At 46.8% G+C, this 17,602-nt stretch overlaps 1 protein-coding gene across 1 annotated transcript in view; it reads right to left on the bottom strand.

Annotated features, from left to right (window-relative positions):
* DAB1 (DAB adaptor protein 1) overlaps positions 1 to 17,602 on the bottom strand; it is a 220,144-nt gene that overhangs the window by 89,878 nt on the left and 112,664 nt on the right. Inside the window, exon 5 of the mRNA XM_044302379.1 lies at positions 25 to 156. Within this exon, the coding sequence (XP_044158314.1) occupies positions 25 to 156 (132 nt within the window). The remainder of the gene's footprint in view (positions 1 to 24; positions 157 to 17,602) is intronic.

The raw sequence follows: 17,602 nt of genomic DNA, 5'->3' as shown, positions 1-17,602 counted from the left end.
ATGGCGCGTATCTATTGTACTCACCGCCTGGGCTGTTTTTATTGCCACAAATCTGTGGTTTCCTTCCTTCCCGCAGACGTAGCCGAATGCCCGGTGGTCTGTAATATCCTTCGCTATGTAGGAGATTTCATGTACCGCATGGTGATGGTGAAGAATCTAGAAAAATAAAAGAGGAGATATCCTGATCATTTGGGGATGACTATTTTTGGAATCTAAAGAACTATCTAGAATTTTTGACTATATAAATTCATCATAAAGTGAGTTTATTAAAGGGGAGCTCCACCTCCAGTTATCTTCTACATATCAGGGGCAGGGTTCCTTACAAGGTATCAGAGCTTTCTCCTGTAACAAGCCCCGCCCCTGTGTCAGCGGCGTGAGGAGGTCCTTAGGGTGAACTTCCCCTTTAAATGACCACACAACAGTACATTGTGTCATTATCTGGAAAATGCTTTTTATCTTTTCTTAAGACGAAAAAAACAAGCTGATTATTTCACGATTTTGGCTTTCAAATGAAGGACCAGAGAATTTGCATCTAGTTAATTATGGATTTCAAGGTTCTGCCCAGGATGAGACAATGAATTTTCTGCAGACAAGGCGCCAAATCTGCCATTCAGATGAGAACACAAAGTCAATGTATCAAAAACCAGAGCTCTTCATCTGACAGGCGATCACGCCGATCGCAGGATGCAGCCGCTCAGTATTCTGCAGATATAGACGGGGTCTCTGCTTGAACCATTGCCAAAGGCTCATATTCATTTCAGTGACTGGGAGAGGAATGTGACTATACACCGACACCGGAGGAAGGATTTAAGGGCAACTCTATTTATACAGGCATTTTATGGCACATCCCTGAATTAATGGAGCGCGCACATTACTGCTCTATTCATTCTCTAGGGCTGAATACAGGGGACTTGGGACCCCCTTTCTCAAGATCATTGAGGGTCTCAGCCAGTGTCGGACTGGGGTACTTAGGGCCCACAGGTTTAACTGATTCTGGGGGCCCACCTTAGGGCTCCTGCACACAAAGATATTTTTTTTCCGTGTCCGTAACATTTTTTGTTTTGTGGCATGTATGTCAAACCATTCACTTTAATGGTACCACAAAAAACGTAAATGACTCGGTGTGCATTCTGTGTCTGTCTGTCCGCATGGGCGTTACGCAAAATGATAGCACATGTCCTATTATTGTCGGCATCACAGACAAGGATCGGACGGTTCTATTAGAGGCCGTTCTGTTCCGCATAATGTGGAATACACACACCCGGTATCCATGTTTTGCGGATTCGCAATTTGCAGACAGCAAAACATCCAACGGTCGTGTTCATGAGCCCTTATAGTGATAACAGAAATATTATTATAGTGAATGGGGCCGGAGCGGACCTCTGGCGGCACGGTGGGCTAGCGTAAGCACAGATCTGGCAGGCTGTTCCCCCACTGGAATAGCCTGCGGGACCCTGCTACCGCAAGTGGGAAAGCAGCCTTAGGCTCCATTCACACGTCCGCAATGTGTTTTGCGGTTCTACGGAGCCGCCGATCCGCAAAACACGGAAAACGGCAATGTGCGTTCCGCATTTTGCGGACCGCACATTGTCGATACTAATAGAATATGCCTGTTCTTTTCCGCAATTGCGGACAAGAATAGGACATGTTCTTTTTTTTTGCGGAAAATAAGTATGGACCCGGAAGCGCAATTCCGTGTTCGGGCAGCACATCGTGCTGCCCCATAGGAATGAATAGGTCCGCAATTCCGTTCCGCAAAATGCGGAACGAAATTGTGGACGTGTGAATGGACCCTTACACATATATTGATATCGTGCTGTTAAGGCCTCATGCACACGGCCGTTGTTTGGGTCCACATCCGAGTCGCCGTTTTGGCGGCTTCGATGCGGACCCATTCATTTCAATGGAGCCGCAAAAGATGCGGACAGCACTCCGTGTGCTGTCCGCATCCGTGGCTCCGTTCCGCGGCCTTGCAAAAAAAATATAACATGTCCTATTGTTGTCCGCGATTTGCGGACAAGATTAGGCATTTATATTGCCGGCGCCCGTTCCGTTCCGCAAAAAACGGCACGGTCGTGTGCATGAGGCCTTAGTCAGTCAGAAACAAGACAAGTGCAGTTCCTATCACACATAGGAAACACGCAATGCACGCACCAAGACATTTATGCCTAACCCTATTAAGTGTAGCACATTTAAAGGGGTTCTCTCACTTCAACAAATGGCATTTATCATGTAGAGAAAGTTAATACAAGGCACTTACTATTGTGATTCTCCATATTGGCTCTTTTCCATCACATTATACACAGCACGTATCCATGGTTATGACCACCGTGTAATCCAGCAGCGGTGGCCGTGCTTGCACACTATAGGTAAAGATGTTGGCCTATGAGCACTTCCAGCCTTTTCCTATAGTGTGTAAGCACGGTGTCACAACCAGACAGCTGAGAAGCTCTGACAGAAGCCTTTCAGAACCTCCTCCTTGAGTTTTCTTTGTTTTGAATTTCAGTTCCTCATCTCGTTAGCCTCTCTCAGCTATCATGTAGTTGGACTGATTGCATCCCTTTAAATTCCTCCCAATAATGCATTAGTGTGCGGCTTATACAACTTCCTGGAGTGTGTGTGCATGCTGATCCTATTTTCCAGCCTTTTAAAAGATAAGTGCTGTACATTTATTTGTGATTTTCTGTTTGCTGGATCCCAGGTGACCCTGACTCCCTCCGTGTCTAGTGTAGGGAGCCGGTGGCCGTGTCCCCTCACTATTGTAGGGTGTTCAGGTGGTATATAGTCGAGGTACGTGGATATGCGATCATCCACCATTGGGATTTTCGCATAGGCTGAGCAGACAGGGAGAGCTATTAATCTCATCCCAGGCGCCAAGCTGCCTAAATCTCGTTTATACAACCTCTCCCAACCTGAAAGGGTCGCTATGCGTGCTTATATCTCTGAGAGTCTGAGAAAAGGACACATACGACCCTCGAAGTCACCTGTTGCCGCTGTTTTTTTCTTTGTTAAGAGAAAAGATGGTTCTTTAAGACCTTGTCTGGATTTCAGGGAGCTGAACAGTATCACTATTCGTGACCCTTATCCGCTTCCTCTGATCCCGGACCTGTTTAACCAGATTGTTGGGGCTAAAGTCTTTTCCAAGTTAGATCTAAGAGGGGCATACAACCTGGTCAGGGTCAGAGAAGGAGACGAATGGAAGACGGCCTTCAATACCCCTGAGGGCCATTTTGAGAATTTGGTTATGCCTTTTTGGTTTGATGAATGCCCCAGCCGTTTTTCAGCATTTCGTGAACAGCATTTTTTATCATTTAATGGGGAAATTTGTATTAGTGTATTTGGATGACATTTTGATTTTGTCTCCTGATTTCAAAACTCATAAGGAACATTTACGTCAGGTCTTGCTCATCCTGCGGGAGAATAAATTATACGCGGAACTGGAAAAATGTGTGTTTGCGGTTCCAGAAATTCAATTTCTGGGGTTTCTTCTCTCCGCTTCTGGTTTTCGCATGGACCCCGAGAAGGTCCGCGCTGTGCTTGAGTGGGAGCTTCCTGAGAATCAGAAGGCGCTGATGCGTTTTTTGGGCTTTGCCAATTATTACAGGAAGTTTATTTTGAATTATTCCTCTATTGTTAAACCACTCACTGATATGACCAGAAAGGGGGTAGATTTTTCTTCTTGGTCGGTAGAGGCGCGTAAGGCCTTTTCTAATATCAAGGAGAGTTTTGCTTCCGCTCCCATCTTGGTACAACCTGATATTTCTCTACCCTTCATAGTTGAGGTTGATGCTTCTGAGGTGGGTGTGGGTGCGGTCTTGTCTCAGGGTTCCTCTCCTGCCAAATGGCGACCATGTGCCTTTTTCTCGAAGAAACTCTCCTCCGCAGAGAAAAATTACGATGTGGGAGATAGGGAATTGTTGGCCATCAAGTTGGCTTTTGAGGAATGGCGCCATTGGCTAGAGGGAGCCAGACACCCTATTACCGTGTTTACTGACCATAATAATCTGGCCTACTTGGAGTTAGCCAAGCGTCTGAACCCGAGACAGGCCAGATGGTCTTTGTTCTTTTCAAGGTTTAATTTTGTTGTCACGTTCTGCCCTGGGGTTAAGAATGTGAAGGCAGATGCCCTGTCACGTTGTTTTCCGGGAGGTGGGAATTTTGAAGACCCGGGTCCCATTTTGGCTGAAGGTGTGGTGGTCTCTGCTCTTTTTCCTGAATTGGAGGCAGAGGTGCAGGCAGCCCAGTCAGAGGCTCCTGATCTTTGTCCTCCTGGGAGGTTGTTTGTGCCTCTCGCTTTAAGACAAGATTTTTAAGGAACACCACGATACGTTGCTTGGTGGGCACCCGGGGGCAAGAGCCACAGTGGATCTCATTGCTCGGAGATTCTGGTGGCCTGCGCTTCGTAAGTCGGTTGAGGGTTTTGTGGCAGCCTGCGAGACTTGCGCTCGTGCCAAAGTCCCTCATTCACGGCCATCAGGTCCTCTCCTTCCCTTACCCATTCCTTCCCGTCCTTGGACACATCTGTCCATGGACTTCATAACGGACCTGCCTCGTTCCTTGGGGAAGACTGTGATTCTGGTGGTGGTGGACCGTTTTAGCAAAATGGTGCATTTCATCCCTTTTCCTGGTTTGCCCAATGCTAAGACGCTGGCGCAGGCATTTATTGATCACATTGTCAAATTGCATGGTATTCCTTCAGACATAGTCTCTGATAGGGGCACGCAGTTGTGACGCACTGTGCAGAATTTTTCTGTCAAATCCAACCCCCTTTGCAGGTCACAACCTTCAACAAAGCCCAAGCAAAGGCGCCAGAGGAGCAACGTGAGCAAAGGGCACAAACGGAGGGTCATAATTAAAGCAGAGACATTAGGGTCACGTGAGGCAGGGTAATAGTGGGGATCCTGGAGCAGAGGTATTAGGTGAGCAACTGGAGAAGAGGAAATATTAGTGGTGCTTTTAGAGTGCGGGCATCTGGAGCTGGAGCATTTATGGGGGTGCACCTAAAGCAGGGGCATTTGGGGGGACCTAGGGCAGAGTCCCCCTAATGCCACTCTGAACTCTGCAGAGAGCAGCACACATACACAGATCTGAGTCTACTATAAACAAATCCCCTATTTCCCCCTTACAGTCTCCTGCAGCTCACTACTGTCATATCTGTGTGCAGCAACCTCCTAAACTCCCCATAGTGACAGATGTACATATCTGTATACAGTAAGATCTTGATCTCCCTCTAGTCATAAGTGTACAGTATATACCTGTGCAGTAAGTTCCTACACTCCCTCCAGTGGTGTCTGTATATATCTGTATGTAGTAATCTCCTGAGCTCCCTCTAGTGGTGACTGTATATATCTGTATGCAGTAATCTCCTGAGCACCCTCTAGTGGTGACTGTATATATCTGTATGTAGTAATCTCCTGAGCTCCCTCTAGTGGAGGCTGTATATATCTGTATGCAGTAATCTCCTGAGCTCCCCCTAGTGGTGGCTGTATATATCTGTATGCAGTAATCTCCTGAGCTTCCTGTAGTGGTGTCTGTATATATCTTTATGTAGTAATCTCCTGAGCTCCCTCTAGTGGTGGCTGTATATATATGTATGTAGTAATCTCCTGAGCTCCCTCCAGTGGTGTCTGTATATATCTGTATGCAGTAATCTCCTGAGCTTCCTCTAGTGGTGGCTGTATATATCTGTATGCAGTAATCTCCTGAGCTCCCTCTAGTGGTGGCTGTATATATCTGTATGTAGTAATCTCCTGAGCTCCCTCCAGTGATGTCTGTATATATCTGTATGCAGTAATCTCCTGAGCTTCCTCTAGTGGTGGCTGTATATATCTGTATGCAGTAATCTCCTGAGCTCCCTCTAGTGGTGGCTGAATATGTCTGTATGTAGTAACCTCCTGAGCTCCCTCTAGTGGTGGCTGTATATATCTGTATGCAGTAATCTCCTGAGCTCCCTCTAGTGGTGGCTGTATATATCTGTTCGTAGTAATCTTCCGAGCTTCCTCTAGTGGTGGCTGTATATATATGTATGCAGTAATCACCTGAGCTCCCTCTAGTGGTGGCTGTATATATCTGTATGTAGTAATCTCCTGAGCTCCCTCCAGTGGTGTCTGTATATATCTGTATGTAGTAATCTCCTGAGCTCCCTCTAGTGGTGGCTGTATACATCTGTATGCAGTAATCTCCTGAGCTCCCTCTAGTGGTGGCTGTATATATCTGTATGTAGTAATCTCCTGAGCTCCCTCCAGTGGTGTCTGTATATATCTGTATGCAGTAATCTCCTGAGCTTCCTCTAGTGGTGGCTGTATATATCTGTATGCAGTAATCTCCTGAGCTCCCCCTAGTGCTGACTGTATATATCTGTATGTAGTAATCTCCTGAGCTCCCTCTAGTGGTGGCTGTATATATCTGTATGCAGTAATCTCCTGAGCTCTCCCTAGTGGTGGCTCTATATATCTGTATGTAGTAATCTCCTGAGCACCCTCTAGTGGTGGCTGTATATATCTGTATGTAGTAATCTCCTGAGCTTCCTCTAGTGGTGGCTGTATATAACTGTATGCAGTAATCTCCTGATCTCCCTCTAGTGGTGGCTGTATATATCTGTATGTAGTAATCTCCTGAGCTCCCTCTAGTGGTGGCTGTATATACCTGTATGCAGTAATCTCCTGAGCTCCCTCTAGTGATGGCTGTATATATCTGTATGCAATAATCTCCTGATCTCCCTCTAGTGGTGGCTGTATATTCTGTATGTAGTAATCTCCTGAGCTCCCTCTAGTGATGGCTGTATATATCTGTATGCAGTAATCTCCTGAGCTCCATCTAGTTGTGGCTGTATATATCTGTATGTAGTAATCTCCTGAGCTCCCTCTAGTGGTATCTGTATATATCTGTATGTAGTAATCTCCTGTGCTCTCTGTACTGGTGTTTGCATGTCTCCTGTATGTAGTAACCTCCTAAGCTCTCTGGGGTGGCCGTATATATCTGTATGTAGTAATCTCCTGAGCTCCTGCTAGTGGTTGGGGGGGTGGGGGGCCTGGCTATATAACTGTAGGGCAGTAATCTCCTGAGCTCCCTCTAGTGGTGGCTGTATATATCTGTATGTAGTAAGCTCCTGAGCTCCCTCTAGTGGTGGGCTGTATATATCTGTATGTAGTAACCTCCTGAGCCACCTCTAGTGGTGGCTTGTATATAGCTGTATGCAGTAATCCTCCTGAGCACTCCCGAGTGGTGGCTCTATATATCTGTATGTAGTAATCTCCTGAGCTCCCCTAGTGGTGGCTGTATATATCTGTATGCAGTAATCTCCTGAGCTCCCTCTAGTGGTGGCTGTATATATCTGTATGCAGTAATCTCCTGAGCTTCCTCTAGTGGTGGCTGTATATATCTGTATGCAGTAATCTCCTGAGCTCCCTCTAGTGGTGGCTGTATATATCTGTATGTAGTAATCTCCTGAGCTCCCTCTAGTGGTGGCTGTATATATCTGTATGTAGTAATCTCCTGAGCTCCTCTAGTGGTGGCTGTATATATCTGTATGCAGTAATCTCCTGAGCTTCCCTCTAGTGGTGGCTGTATATATCTGTATGCAGTAATCTCCTGAGCTCCCTCTAGTGGTGGCTGTATATATCTGTATGCAGTAATCTCCTGAGCTTCCTCTAGTGGTGGCTGTATATATCTGTATGCAGTAATCTCCTGAGCTCCCTCTAGTGGTGGCTGTATATATCTGTATGTAGTAATCTCCTGAGCTCCCTCTAGTGGTGGCTGTATATATCTGTATGCAGTAATCTCCTGAGCTCCCTCTAGTGGTGGCTGTATATATCTGTATCGTAGTAATCTCCTGAGCTCCTCTAGTGGTGGCTGTATATATATGTATCTGTATGCAGTAATCTCCTGAGCTCCCTCTAGTGGTGGCTGTATATATCTGTATGTAGTAATCTCCTGAGCTTCCCTCTAGTGGTGGCTGTATATATCTGTATGCAGTAAATCTCCTGAGCTCCCTCTAGTGGGGCTGTATATATCTGTATGCAGTAATCTCCTGAGCTCCCTCCTAGTGGTGGCTGTATATATCTGTAGGTAGTAATCTCCTGAGCTCCCTCTAGTGGTGGCTTGTATATATCTGTATGCAGTAATCTCCTGAGCTCCCTCTAGTGGTGGCTGTATATATCTGTATGTAGTATCTCCTGAGCTCCCTCCTAGTGGTGGCTGTATATATCTGTATGCAGTAAATCTCCTGAGCTCCTCTAGTGGTGGCTGTATATATCTGTATGCAGTAATCTCCTGAGCTCCCTCTAGTGGTAGGCTGTATATATCTGTATGCTAGTAATCTCCTGAGCTTCCCTCTAGTGGTGGCTGTATATATCTGTATGTAGTAATCTCCTGAGCTCCCTCTAGTGGTGGCTGTATATATCTGTATGCAGTAATCTCCTGAGCTCCATCCCTAGTGGTGGCTGATATATCTGTATGTAGTAATCTCCTGAGCTCCCTCTAGTGGTGTCTGTATATATCTGTATGTAGTAATCTCCTGAGCTCCTCTAGTGGTGGCTGTATATATCTGTATGCAGTAATCTCCTGAGCTCCCTCTAGTGGTGGCTGTATATATCTGTATGTAGTAATCTCCTGAGCTCCCTCTAGTGGTGTCTGTATATATCTGTATGCAGTAATCTCCTGAGCTCCCTCTAGTGGTGGCTGTATATATCTGTATGTAGTAATCTCCTGAGCTCCCTCTAGTGGTGGCTGTATATATCTGTATGTAGTAATCTCCTGAGCTCCCTCTAGTGGTGGCTGTATATATCTGTATGTAGTAATCTCCTGAGCTCCCTCTAGTGGTGGCTGTATATATCTGTATGCAGTAATCTCCTGAGCTCTCCGTAGTGGTGGCTGTATATATCTGTATGCAGTAATCTCCTGAGCTCCCTCTAGTGGTGGCTGTATATATCTGTATGTAGTAATCTCCTGAGCCTCCCTCTAGTGGTGGCTGTATATACCTGTATGTAGTAATCTCCTGAGCTCCCTCTAGTGGTGGCTGTATATATCTGTATGTAGTAATCTCCTGAGCTCCCTCTAGTGGTGGCTGTATATATCTGTATGCAGTAATCTCCTGATCTCCCTCTAGTGGTGGCTGTATATATCTGTATGTAGTAATCTCCTGAGCTCCCTCTAGTGATGGCTGTATATATCTGTATGTAGTAATCTCCTGAGCTCCCTCTAGTGGTGGCATGTATATATCTGCATGCAGTAATCTCCTGAGCTCCTCTAGTGGTGGCTGTATATATCTGTATGTAGTAATCTCCTGAGCTCCCTCTAGTGGTATGCTGTATATATCTGTATGTAGTAATCTCCTGAGCTCCCTCTAGTGGTAGGCCGTCATATATCTGTATGCTAGTAATCTCCTGAGCCTCCTCTAGTGGTTGGCTGTATATATCTGTATGTAGTAATCTCCTGAGCTCCCTCTAGTGGTGGCTGTATATATCTGTATGCAGTAATCTCCTGAGCTCCATCTAGTTGTGGCTGTATATATCTGTATGTAGTAATCTCCTGAGCTCCCTCTAGTGTATCTGTATATATCTGTATGTAGTAATCTCCTGTGCTTCTCTGTACTGGTGTTTGCATGTCTCTGTATGTAGTAAGCTCCTGAGCTCCTCTAGTGGTGGCTGTATATATCTGTATGTAGTAATCTCCTGAGCTTCCTCTAGGGTGGCTGTATATCTGTATGTAGTAACTCTCCTGGCTACCTCTAGTGGTGGCTGTATATATCTGTATGCAGTAATCTCCTGATCTCCTCTAGTGGTGGCTCTATATATCTGTATGTAGTAATCTCCTGAGCTACCTCTAGTGGTGGCTGTATATATCTGTATGTAGTAATCTCCTGAGCTTCCCCTCTAGTGGTGGCTGTATAAATCTGTATGCAGTAATCTCCTGATCTCCCTCTAGTGGTGGCTGTATATATCTGTATGTAGTAATCTCCTGAGCTACCCTCTAGTGGTGGCTGTATATATCTGTATGTAGTAATCTCCTGAGCTTCCCTCTAGTGGATGGCTGTATATAATCTGTATGCTAGTAATCTCCTGAGCTCCCTCTAGTGGTGGCTGTATATATCTGTATGTAGTAATCTCCTGAGCTCCTCTAGTGGTGGCTGTATATATCTGTATGTCAGTAATCTCCTGAGCTCCCTTCTAGTGGTGGCTGTATATATCTGTATGTAGTAATCTCCTGAGCTTCCCTCTAGTGATGGCTGTATATATCTGTATGTAGTAATCTCCTGAGCCCCTCTAGTTGTGGCTGTATATATCTGTATGTAGTAATCTCCTGAGCTTCCCTCTAGTGGTAGGCTGTATATATCTGTATGCTAGTAATCTCCTGTGCTCCTCTAGTGGTGCTGTAGATAGTCTCTGTATGTAGTAAGCTCCTGAGCTCTCTAGTGGTGGCTGTATATATCTGTATGTAGTAATCTCCTGAGCTTCCTCTAGTGGTGGCTGTATATAATCTGTATGCAGTAATCTCCTGATCTCCCTCTAGTGGTGGCTGTATATATCTGTATGTAGTAATCTCCTGAGCTCCCTCTAGTGGTGGCTGTATATATCTGTATGCAGTAATCTCCTGAGCTCCCTCTAGTGATGGCTGTATATATCTGTATGCAGTAATCTCCTGATCTCCCTCTAGTGGTGGCTGTATATATCTGTATGTAGTAATCTCCTGAGCTCCCTCTAGTGATGGCTGTATATATCTGTATGTAGTAAGCTCCTGAGCTCCCTCTAGTGGTGGATGTATATGTCTGCATGCAGTAAGCTCCTGAGCACTCTCTAGTGGTGGCTGTATATATCTGTATGCAGTAAGCTCCTGAGCTCCCTCTAGTGGTATCTGTATATATCTGTATGAAGTAATCTCCTGAGCTCCCTCTAGTGGAGCCTGTATATATATCTGTATGCTGTAATCTCCTGAGCTCCCTCTAGTGGTGGCTGTATATATCTGTATGTAGTAATCTCCTGAACTCCCTCTAGTGGTGGCTGTATATATCTGTATGCAGTAATCTCCTGAGCTCCTCTAGTGGTGGCTGTATATATCTGTATGTAGTAAGCTCCTGAGCTCACTCTAGTGGTGGCTGTATATATCTGTATGTAGTAATCTCCTGAGCTCCCTCTAGTGATGGCTGTATCTATCTGTATGTAGTAATCTCCTGAGCTTCCTCTAGTGGTATCTGTATATATCTGTATGTAGTAATCTCCTGAGCTCCCTCTAGTGGTGGCTGTATCTATCTGTATGTAGTAATCTCCTGAGCTTCCTCTAGTGGCGGCTGTATATATCTGTATGTAGTGATCTCCTGAGCTCCCTCTAGAGGTGGCGGTATATATCTGTATGCAGTAATCTCCTGAGCTCCATCTAGTTGTGGCTGTATATATCTGTATGTAGTAATCTCCTGTGCTCTCTGTACTGGTGTTTGCATGTCTCTGTATGTAGTAAGCTCCTGAGCTCCCTCTAGTGGTGATTGGATGCAGACAGAATTTTATAATTAATTCTAGATCTATGTAGGGAGTTTGAAGCTACATATCAGAAAGACAGACAGAGCACCGACTACATTAAAGATATTACAGAATGAATAAGATTTTGGAGATTCACTTAAAATAGTCTTCTTTGTGAAATTCTCTTCTGCTCTTTATTATTTGCCAGTCAGAACAGCATCAGGAGAGCCTGCCACTCAGCAATACTGGCAGGTACATATGTGCAGATGCTTGAAAATTTCCCTTTTCTGGCCAATTGATGGATTTCCCATGACAGAGTAACACAATGGAGGTTGAAGCAGGGCTATGCACTGCAGTATTACACTACACTTTGTGTTATGTGAGGGACATATGGTTCTGTTGTAGTAAATTTGTCAAGTTATGCAGCGGTTTGCAGAGCAGCAGATGTTACTGTATAACCAGGAAGACTTGAAACCTATAGAAGAACGATTTTCAAAATCTAGTGTAAAAATATGAATAAATATGAAAGATACGGCGCAGAAAAGGGTGGGAGAACATGTATACAATATTCAAAAAAAAGTTTGAGGGACACCCATTATCACAGCACTACAAAGAAAAACATGATGGGAAATTCACTGGGTCCGCTTTCTGTGGGATAGAGGGGGTGAGGCCAAATAAAAGGGGAGGTGGATTTATTAAAAACATGTCCAGAATAGAAACAAAATGGGTTTTTAACGTGAATCCATTGGCATCTGGGGGTTTAGATTCTGAAATAGAACTATTTGCGTTTGAATAAGAGAGAGAGAATATGCCTGGATAAGTATCAGCATGTATTACAAGAGGGGAAGTAAAGGGTTAAAGTGTGGTCATTCAGAAAAAGTGCATCTATACAAGGAATCCAGCAGCACTACCGTATTCCACTTATATGCACGGTATCGCACCACCGGACACGGAACAATCCGCATCTTAGAAACCAGACTCATACCCAGCTCGATCCCCATACCGCATAGAGAGGAAGACAGATGCCGCGGAACGAGAACCAGTAGTGAGGTAACTTATGCTACAACTGGTTATAAGTGCCTACTTTCAGCAGGGGCATCTTACTGGTTTAGGCCTCTTTCACACGACCATTTTTAATTTTTTTTCGTTTACGGGCCGTTTTTTGCTTTCCGTATACGGTCCGTATACGAAACCATTCATTTCAATGGTTCCGCAAAAAAAATGGAATGTACTCCATATGCATTCCGTTTCTGTATTTTCGTTTTTCTGTTCCGTAGAAAGATAGAACATGTTTCTATTATTGCCCGCAAATTATGTTCCGTGGCTCCACTTAAGTCAATGGGTTTGGCAAAAAAAATGGAACACATACAGAAATGCGTCCGTATGTCTTCTGAATCTGTTCTGTTTTTGCAGAACCATCTATTGAAAATTTTATGCCCAGCCCAATTTTTTCTATGTAATGACTGTATATGCTATACGGAAAAACGGAATGGAAACACAACAGAAACAAAAAACAGATCCGTGAAAAACGGACCGCAAAACACTGAAAAAGGGTTCATTCACACATCCGTATGTGTTTTGCGGATCCACGGATCCGCAAAACACAGACATTGGCAATGTGTGTTCCGCATTATTGCTGGCACTATAATAGAAAATGCCTAATCTTGTCCGCAATTGCGGATAAGAATAGGACATGTTCTATTTTTTTCGGGAACGGAATTGCGGACCCGGAAGTGCGGATCCGCATTTCCGGATCCGGGCAGCACATCGAGAAATGTCTGCGCTCTATTACTAGATGAGACTCCAGACACATGAGGAACTGCATGAAACAAATCGCCATTCAAAGCTGAGGATCTTCGTCTTTTATGTGAATGTTTACTGACGGTTATAACTTACGGCGAGGAAATGTCAGCGCCGATCACAAAAGGTAATTATCCCACCAAACGGCTCATGGTGATTCATGGCTCCCGCATGAGCGAGAATCCTGCACCTGGCTGTAATGCAGCCACATATGTAGATCCTCTCTTAGGGTACTTTCACATTAGCGTTTTTCTTTTCCGGTATTATTACGTTATTAAGTTCCGTCCTAGGGGCTCAATACCGGAAAAGAACTGATCAGTTTCATCCCCATGGGTTCTGAATGGAGAGTAATCCGTTCAGGATGCATCAGGATATCTTCGGTTCAGTCTTTTTGCCTTTTTAGGGCGTAGATAATACCGCAGCATGCTGCGGTTTTATCTACGTCCAAAATTCCGGAACACTTGCCGGAATGCCGGATCCAGCATTTTTCCCCATTGAAAAGCATTAATGCCGGATCCGGCCCCGAGTGTTTTGGCAAAACGGATCCAGCATTGCGGTCTGCGCATGCTCAGACCGCAAAAAATGTAAAAAAAAAATGCTGGATCAGTTTTTCCGGAGAGACGGATCCGTAATTTCAATGCATTTGTCATTCGGATCAGTATCCTGCTCAGTCTGACAAATGCCATCAGTTTGCATACTGTACGTTTTGACAGATCCGGCGACGGAATCCTCTGCCGCAAGTGTGAAAGTAGCCTAAAGCTGCATAGAAGAAAAGTACCTCATAGAGACATTTTATGCCTCGCGCCTCAGTGACAGAACATGTAGTGTGAGAACTGGGACAGTCTTAATAAAGGCATCCCAAAAATATGCAAACTGCTAATCCTGATGTGGAGGCAGTGAGGACGGGAGTGGCATGTGGCATCGGACTCATCTCTCTCAGCAGTGCTGGTACATGTAGTACTCCGAATACTGAATACACCTCTGAAATCAGCTGTCGCTGCACCGGGCTGCCCTCAGTCAGGAGCTGACACGTTCCCACTAATTCTACCTGTATAAATCCATGTATAATGAGCTCCCCCTAGTGGTGACTGCAGGAAGCAGAATCGTGTCATTTATCGCATTAAATTCATGGCTATAGAAATACATTTTGATATTAATCAGCGCAGAATTGTGACCCTAATGACGTGCACTGATTTTAATAAGTTCACAGCACATGGCGGAGCGCACAGTGGGGGGAAGGGGGGCCATTCTGATTTTCGCCATGGGGATCCGTGATTTCTTTGCATTCCCATGGTCATTATGTGATGGTTGGAGTTTTCCTTTAAGCTTCCAATAAGATTAGTTATAGAAAAAAAATCACACATTATAAATCTCATCATCTCACCTCAGGCAGCTGTCAGCCCCCTGGACGCCGAGCCCCCGCATGCCTCATATGTCGTATGATGTGCACAAGGACCTCACTGCTCTCCGGCATCAGTATAATTACCTGCTGTAGTCAGGTGAGAACAGGCAAATATCAAATGGGGGAGGGGCGGAAACTGCATCAGGAATGGACTGACTGTAATGTAGTCTGGTAGATGATGGGGGTTCCTGTCCACACAGGAAAGGTATGTAAATCACTGGTGAGGATCGTATCCACGAGACACAGAGAAGAATTTACACTGCACCTTCCACCCAATAATTAATATATTGAGCACAATTAGGAAAAACAGAGGGGCCGCAGTCAGGGGTTGTTGTCAACAATCTTTATTCCTTAGAACGACCCCATGAAAATAAATTGATTACAGGTTGACCCCCGGCTGGGGCCACGGTCAAGGAGTGTTTGGGGGTCTCCTCTTGATCTACTCTTTACCACCTTTTATTTTGTGTGCCAGGCACTGGTCCCTGTACATTTTTAGGGTCTCCTCTTGCTGTAATCCTTCCTTTCATCCTTAGTCACCCTCTGTGTATCGGGGGGGGGGGTCCTCTTCTGGCTCCGCTCCTTCGCTTTCATCCTCTGTCCAGGCACTGGGCCCCTCTATGTTTGGGGGGTCTCCTCTGGCTCCGCTCCTTTCCTTGCATCCTCTGTCCAGGCACTGGGCCCCTCTATGTTTTGGGGTCTACTATGGCTCCACTCCTTCGCTTTCATCCTCTGTCCAGGCACTGGGCCCCTCTATGTTTGGGGGTCTCCTCTGGCTCAGCCCCTTTCTTTGCATCCTATGTCCAGGCACTGGGCCCCTCTATGTTTGGGGGTCTCCTATGGCTCTGCTCCTTTTCTTTCATCCTATGTCCAGGCACTGGGCCCCTCTATGTATGGGGATCTTTTCTGGCTCCGCTCCTTTCCTTGCATCCTCTGTCCAGGCACTGGGCCCCTCTATGTTTGGGGGTCTCCTCTGGCTCCGCTCCTTCCCTTGCATCCTCTGTCCAGGCACTGGGCCCCTCTATGTTTGGGGGTCTCCTCTGACTCCGCTCCTTCCCTTGCATTCTCTGTCCAGGCACTGGGCCCCTCTATGTTTTGGGGTCTCCTATGGCTCCACTCCTTCGCTTTCATCCTCTGTCCAGGCACTGGGCCCCTCTATGTTTGGGGGTCTCCTCTGGCTATGCTCCTTCCCTTTCATCCTCTGTCCAGGCACTGGCCCCCTCTATGTTTGGGGGTCTCCTCTGGCTCCGTTCCTTTCCTTGCATCCTCTGTCCAGGCACTGGGCCCCTCTATGTTTGGGGGTCTCCTCTGGCTCAGCTCCTTTCTTTGCATCCTATGTCCAGGCACTGGGCCCCTCTATGTTTGGGGGTCTCCTCTGGCTCTGCTCCTTTTCTTTCATCCTATGTCCAGGCACTCGGCCCCTCTATGTATGGGGGTCTCTTCTGGCTCCGCTCCTTTCCTTGCATCCTCTGTCCAAGCACTGGGCCCCTCTATGTTTTGGGGTCTCCTATGGCTCTGCTCCTTTTCTTGCATCCTCTGTCCAGGCACTGGGCCCCTCTATGTTTGGGGGTCTCCTCTGGCTCCGCTCCTTCCCTTGCATCCTCTGTCCAGGCACTGGGCCCCTCTATGTTTGGGGGTCTCCTCTGGCTCCGCTCCTTACCTTGCATCCTCTGTCCAGGCACTGGGCCCCTCTATGTTTGGGGGTCTCCTCTGACTCCGCTCCTTCCCTTGCATTCTCTGTCCAGGCACTGGGCCCCTCTATGTTTGCGGTTCTCCTATGGCTCCACTCCTTCGCTTTCATCCTCTGTCCAGGCACTGGGCCCCTCTATGTTTGGGGGTCTCCTCTGGCTATGCTCCTTCCCTTTCATCCTCTGTCCAGGCACTGGGCCCCTCTATGTTTGGGGGTCTCCTCTGGCTCCGCTCCTTTCCTTGCATCCTCTGTCCAGGCACTGGGCCCCTCTATGTTTGGGGGTCTCCTCTGGCTATGCTACTTCCCTTTCATCCTCTGTCCAGGCACTGGGCCCCTCTATGTTTGGGGGTCTCCTCTGGCTCCGCTCCTTTCCTTGCATCCTTTGTCCAGGCACTGGGCCCCTCTATGTTTGGGGGTCTCCTCTGGCTCAGCTTCTTTCTTTGCATCCTATGTCCAGGCACTGGGCCCCTCTATGTTTGGGGGTCTCCTCTGACTCCGCTCCTTCCCTTGCATTCTCTGTCCAGGCACTGGGCCCCTCTATGTTTGCGGGTCTCCTATGGCTCCACTCCTTCGCTTTCATCCTCTGTCCAGGCACTGGGCCCCTCTATGTTTGGGGGTCTCCTCTGGCTATGCTCCTTCCCTTTCATCCTCTGTCCAGGCACTGGGCCCCTCTATGTTTGGGGGTCTCCTCTGGCTCCGCTCCTTTCCTTGCATCCTCTGTCCAGGCACTGGGCCCCTCTATGTTTGGGGGTCTCCTCTGGCTATGCTACTTCCCTTTCATCCTCTGTCCAGGCACTGGGCCCCTCTATGTTTGGGGGTCTCCTCTGGCTCCGCTCCTTTCCTTGCATCCTTTGTCCAGGCACTGGGCCCCTCTATGTTTGGGGGTCTCCTCTGGCTCAGCTTCTTTCTTTGCATCCTATGTCCAGGCACTGGGCCCCTCTATGTTTGGGGGTCTCCTCTGACTCCGCTCCTTCCCTTGCATTCTCTGTCCAGGCACTGGGCCCCTCTATGTTTGCGGGTCTCCTATGGCTCCACTCCTTCGCTTTCATCCTCTGTCCAGGCACTGGGCCCCTCTATGTTTGGGGGTCTCCTCTGGCTATGCTCCTTCCCTTTCATCCTCTGTCCAGGCACTGGGCCCCTCTATGTTTGGGGGTCTCCTCTGGCTCCGCTCCTTTCCTTGCATCCTCTGTCCAGGCACTGGGCCCCTCTATGTTTGGGGGTCTCCTCTGGCTATGCTACTTCCCTTTCATCCTCTGTCCAGGC

This window comes from Bufo gargarizans, chromosome 7, assembly GCF_014858855.1.
Source record: "Bufo gargarizans isolate SCDJY-AF-19 chromosome 7, ASM1485885v1, whole genome shotgun sequence".
NCBI lineage: Eukaryota > Metazoa > Chordata > Amphibia > Anura > Bufonidae > Bufo > Bufo gargarizans.
Note: the sequence above shows the minus strand (reverse complement) of the source record. Positions and strands in the feature narration are given on the sequence as shown.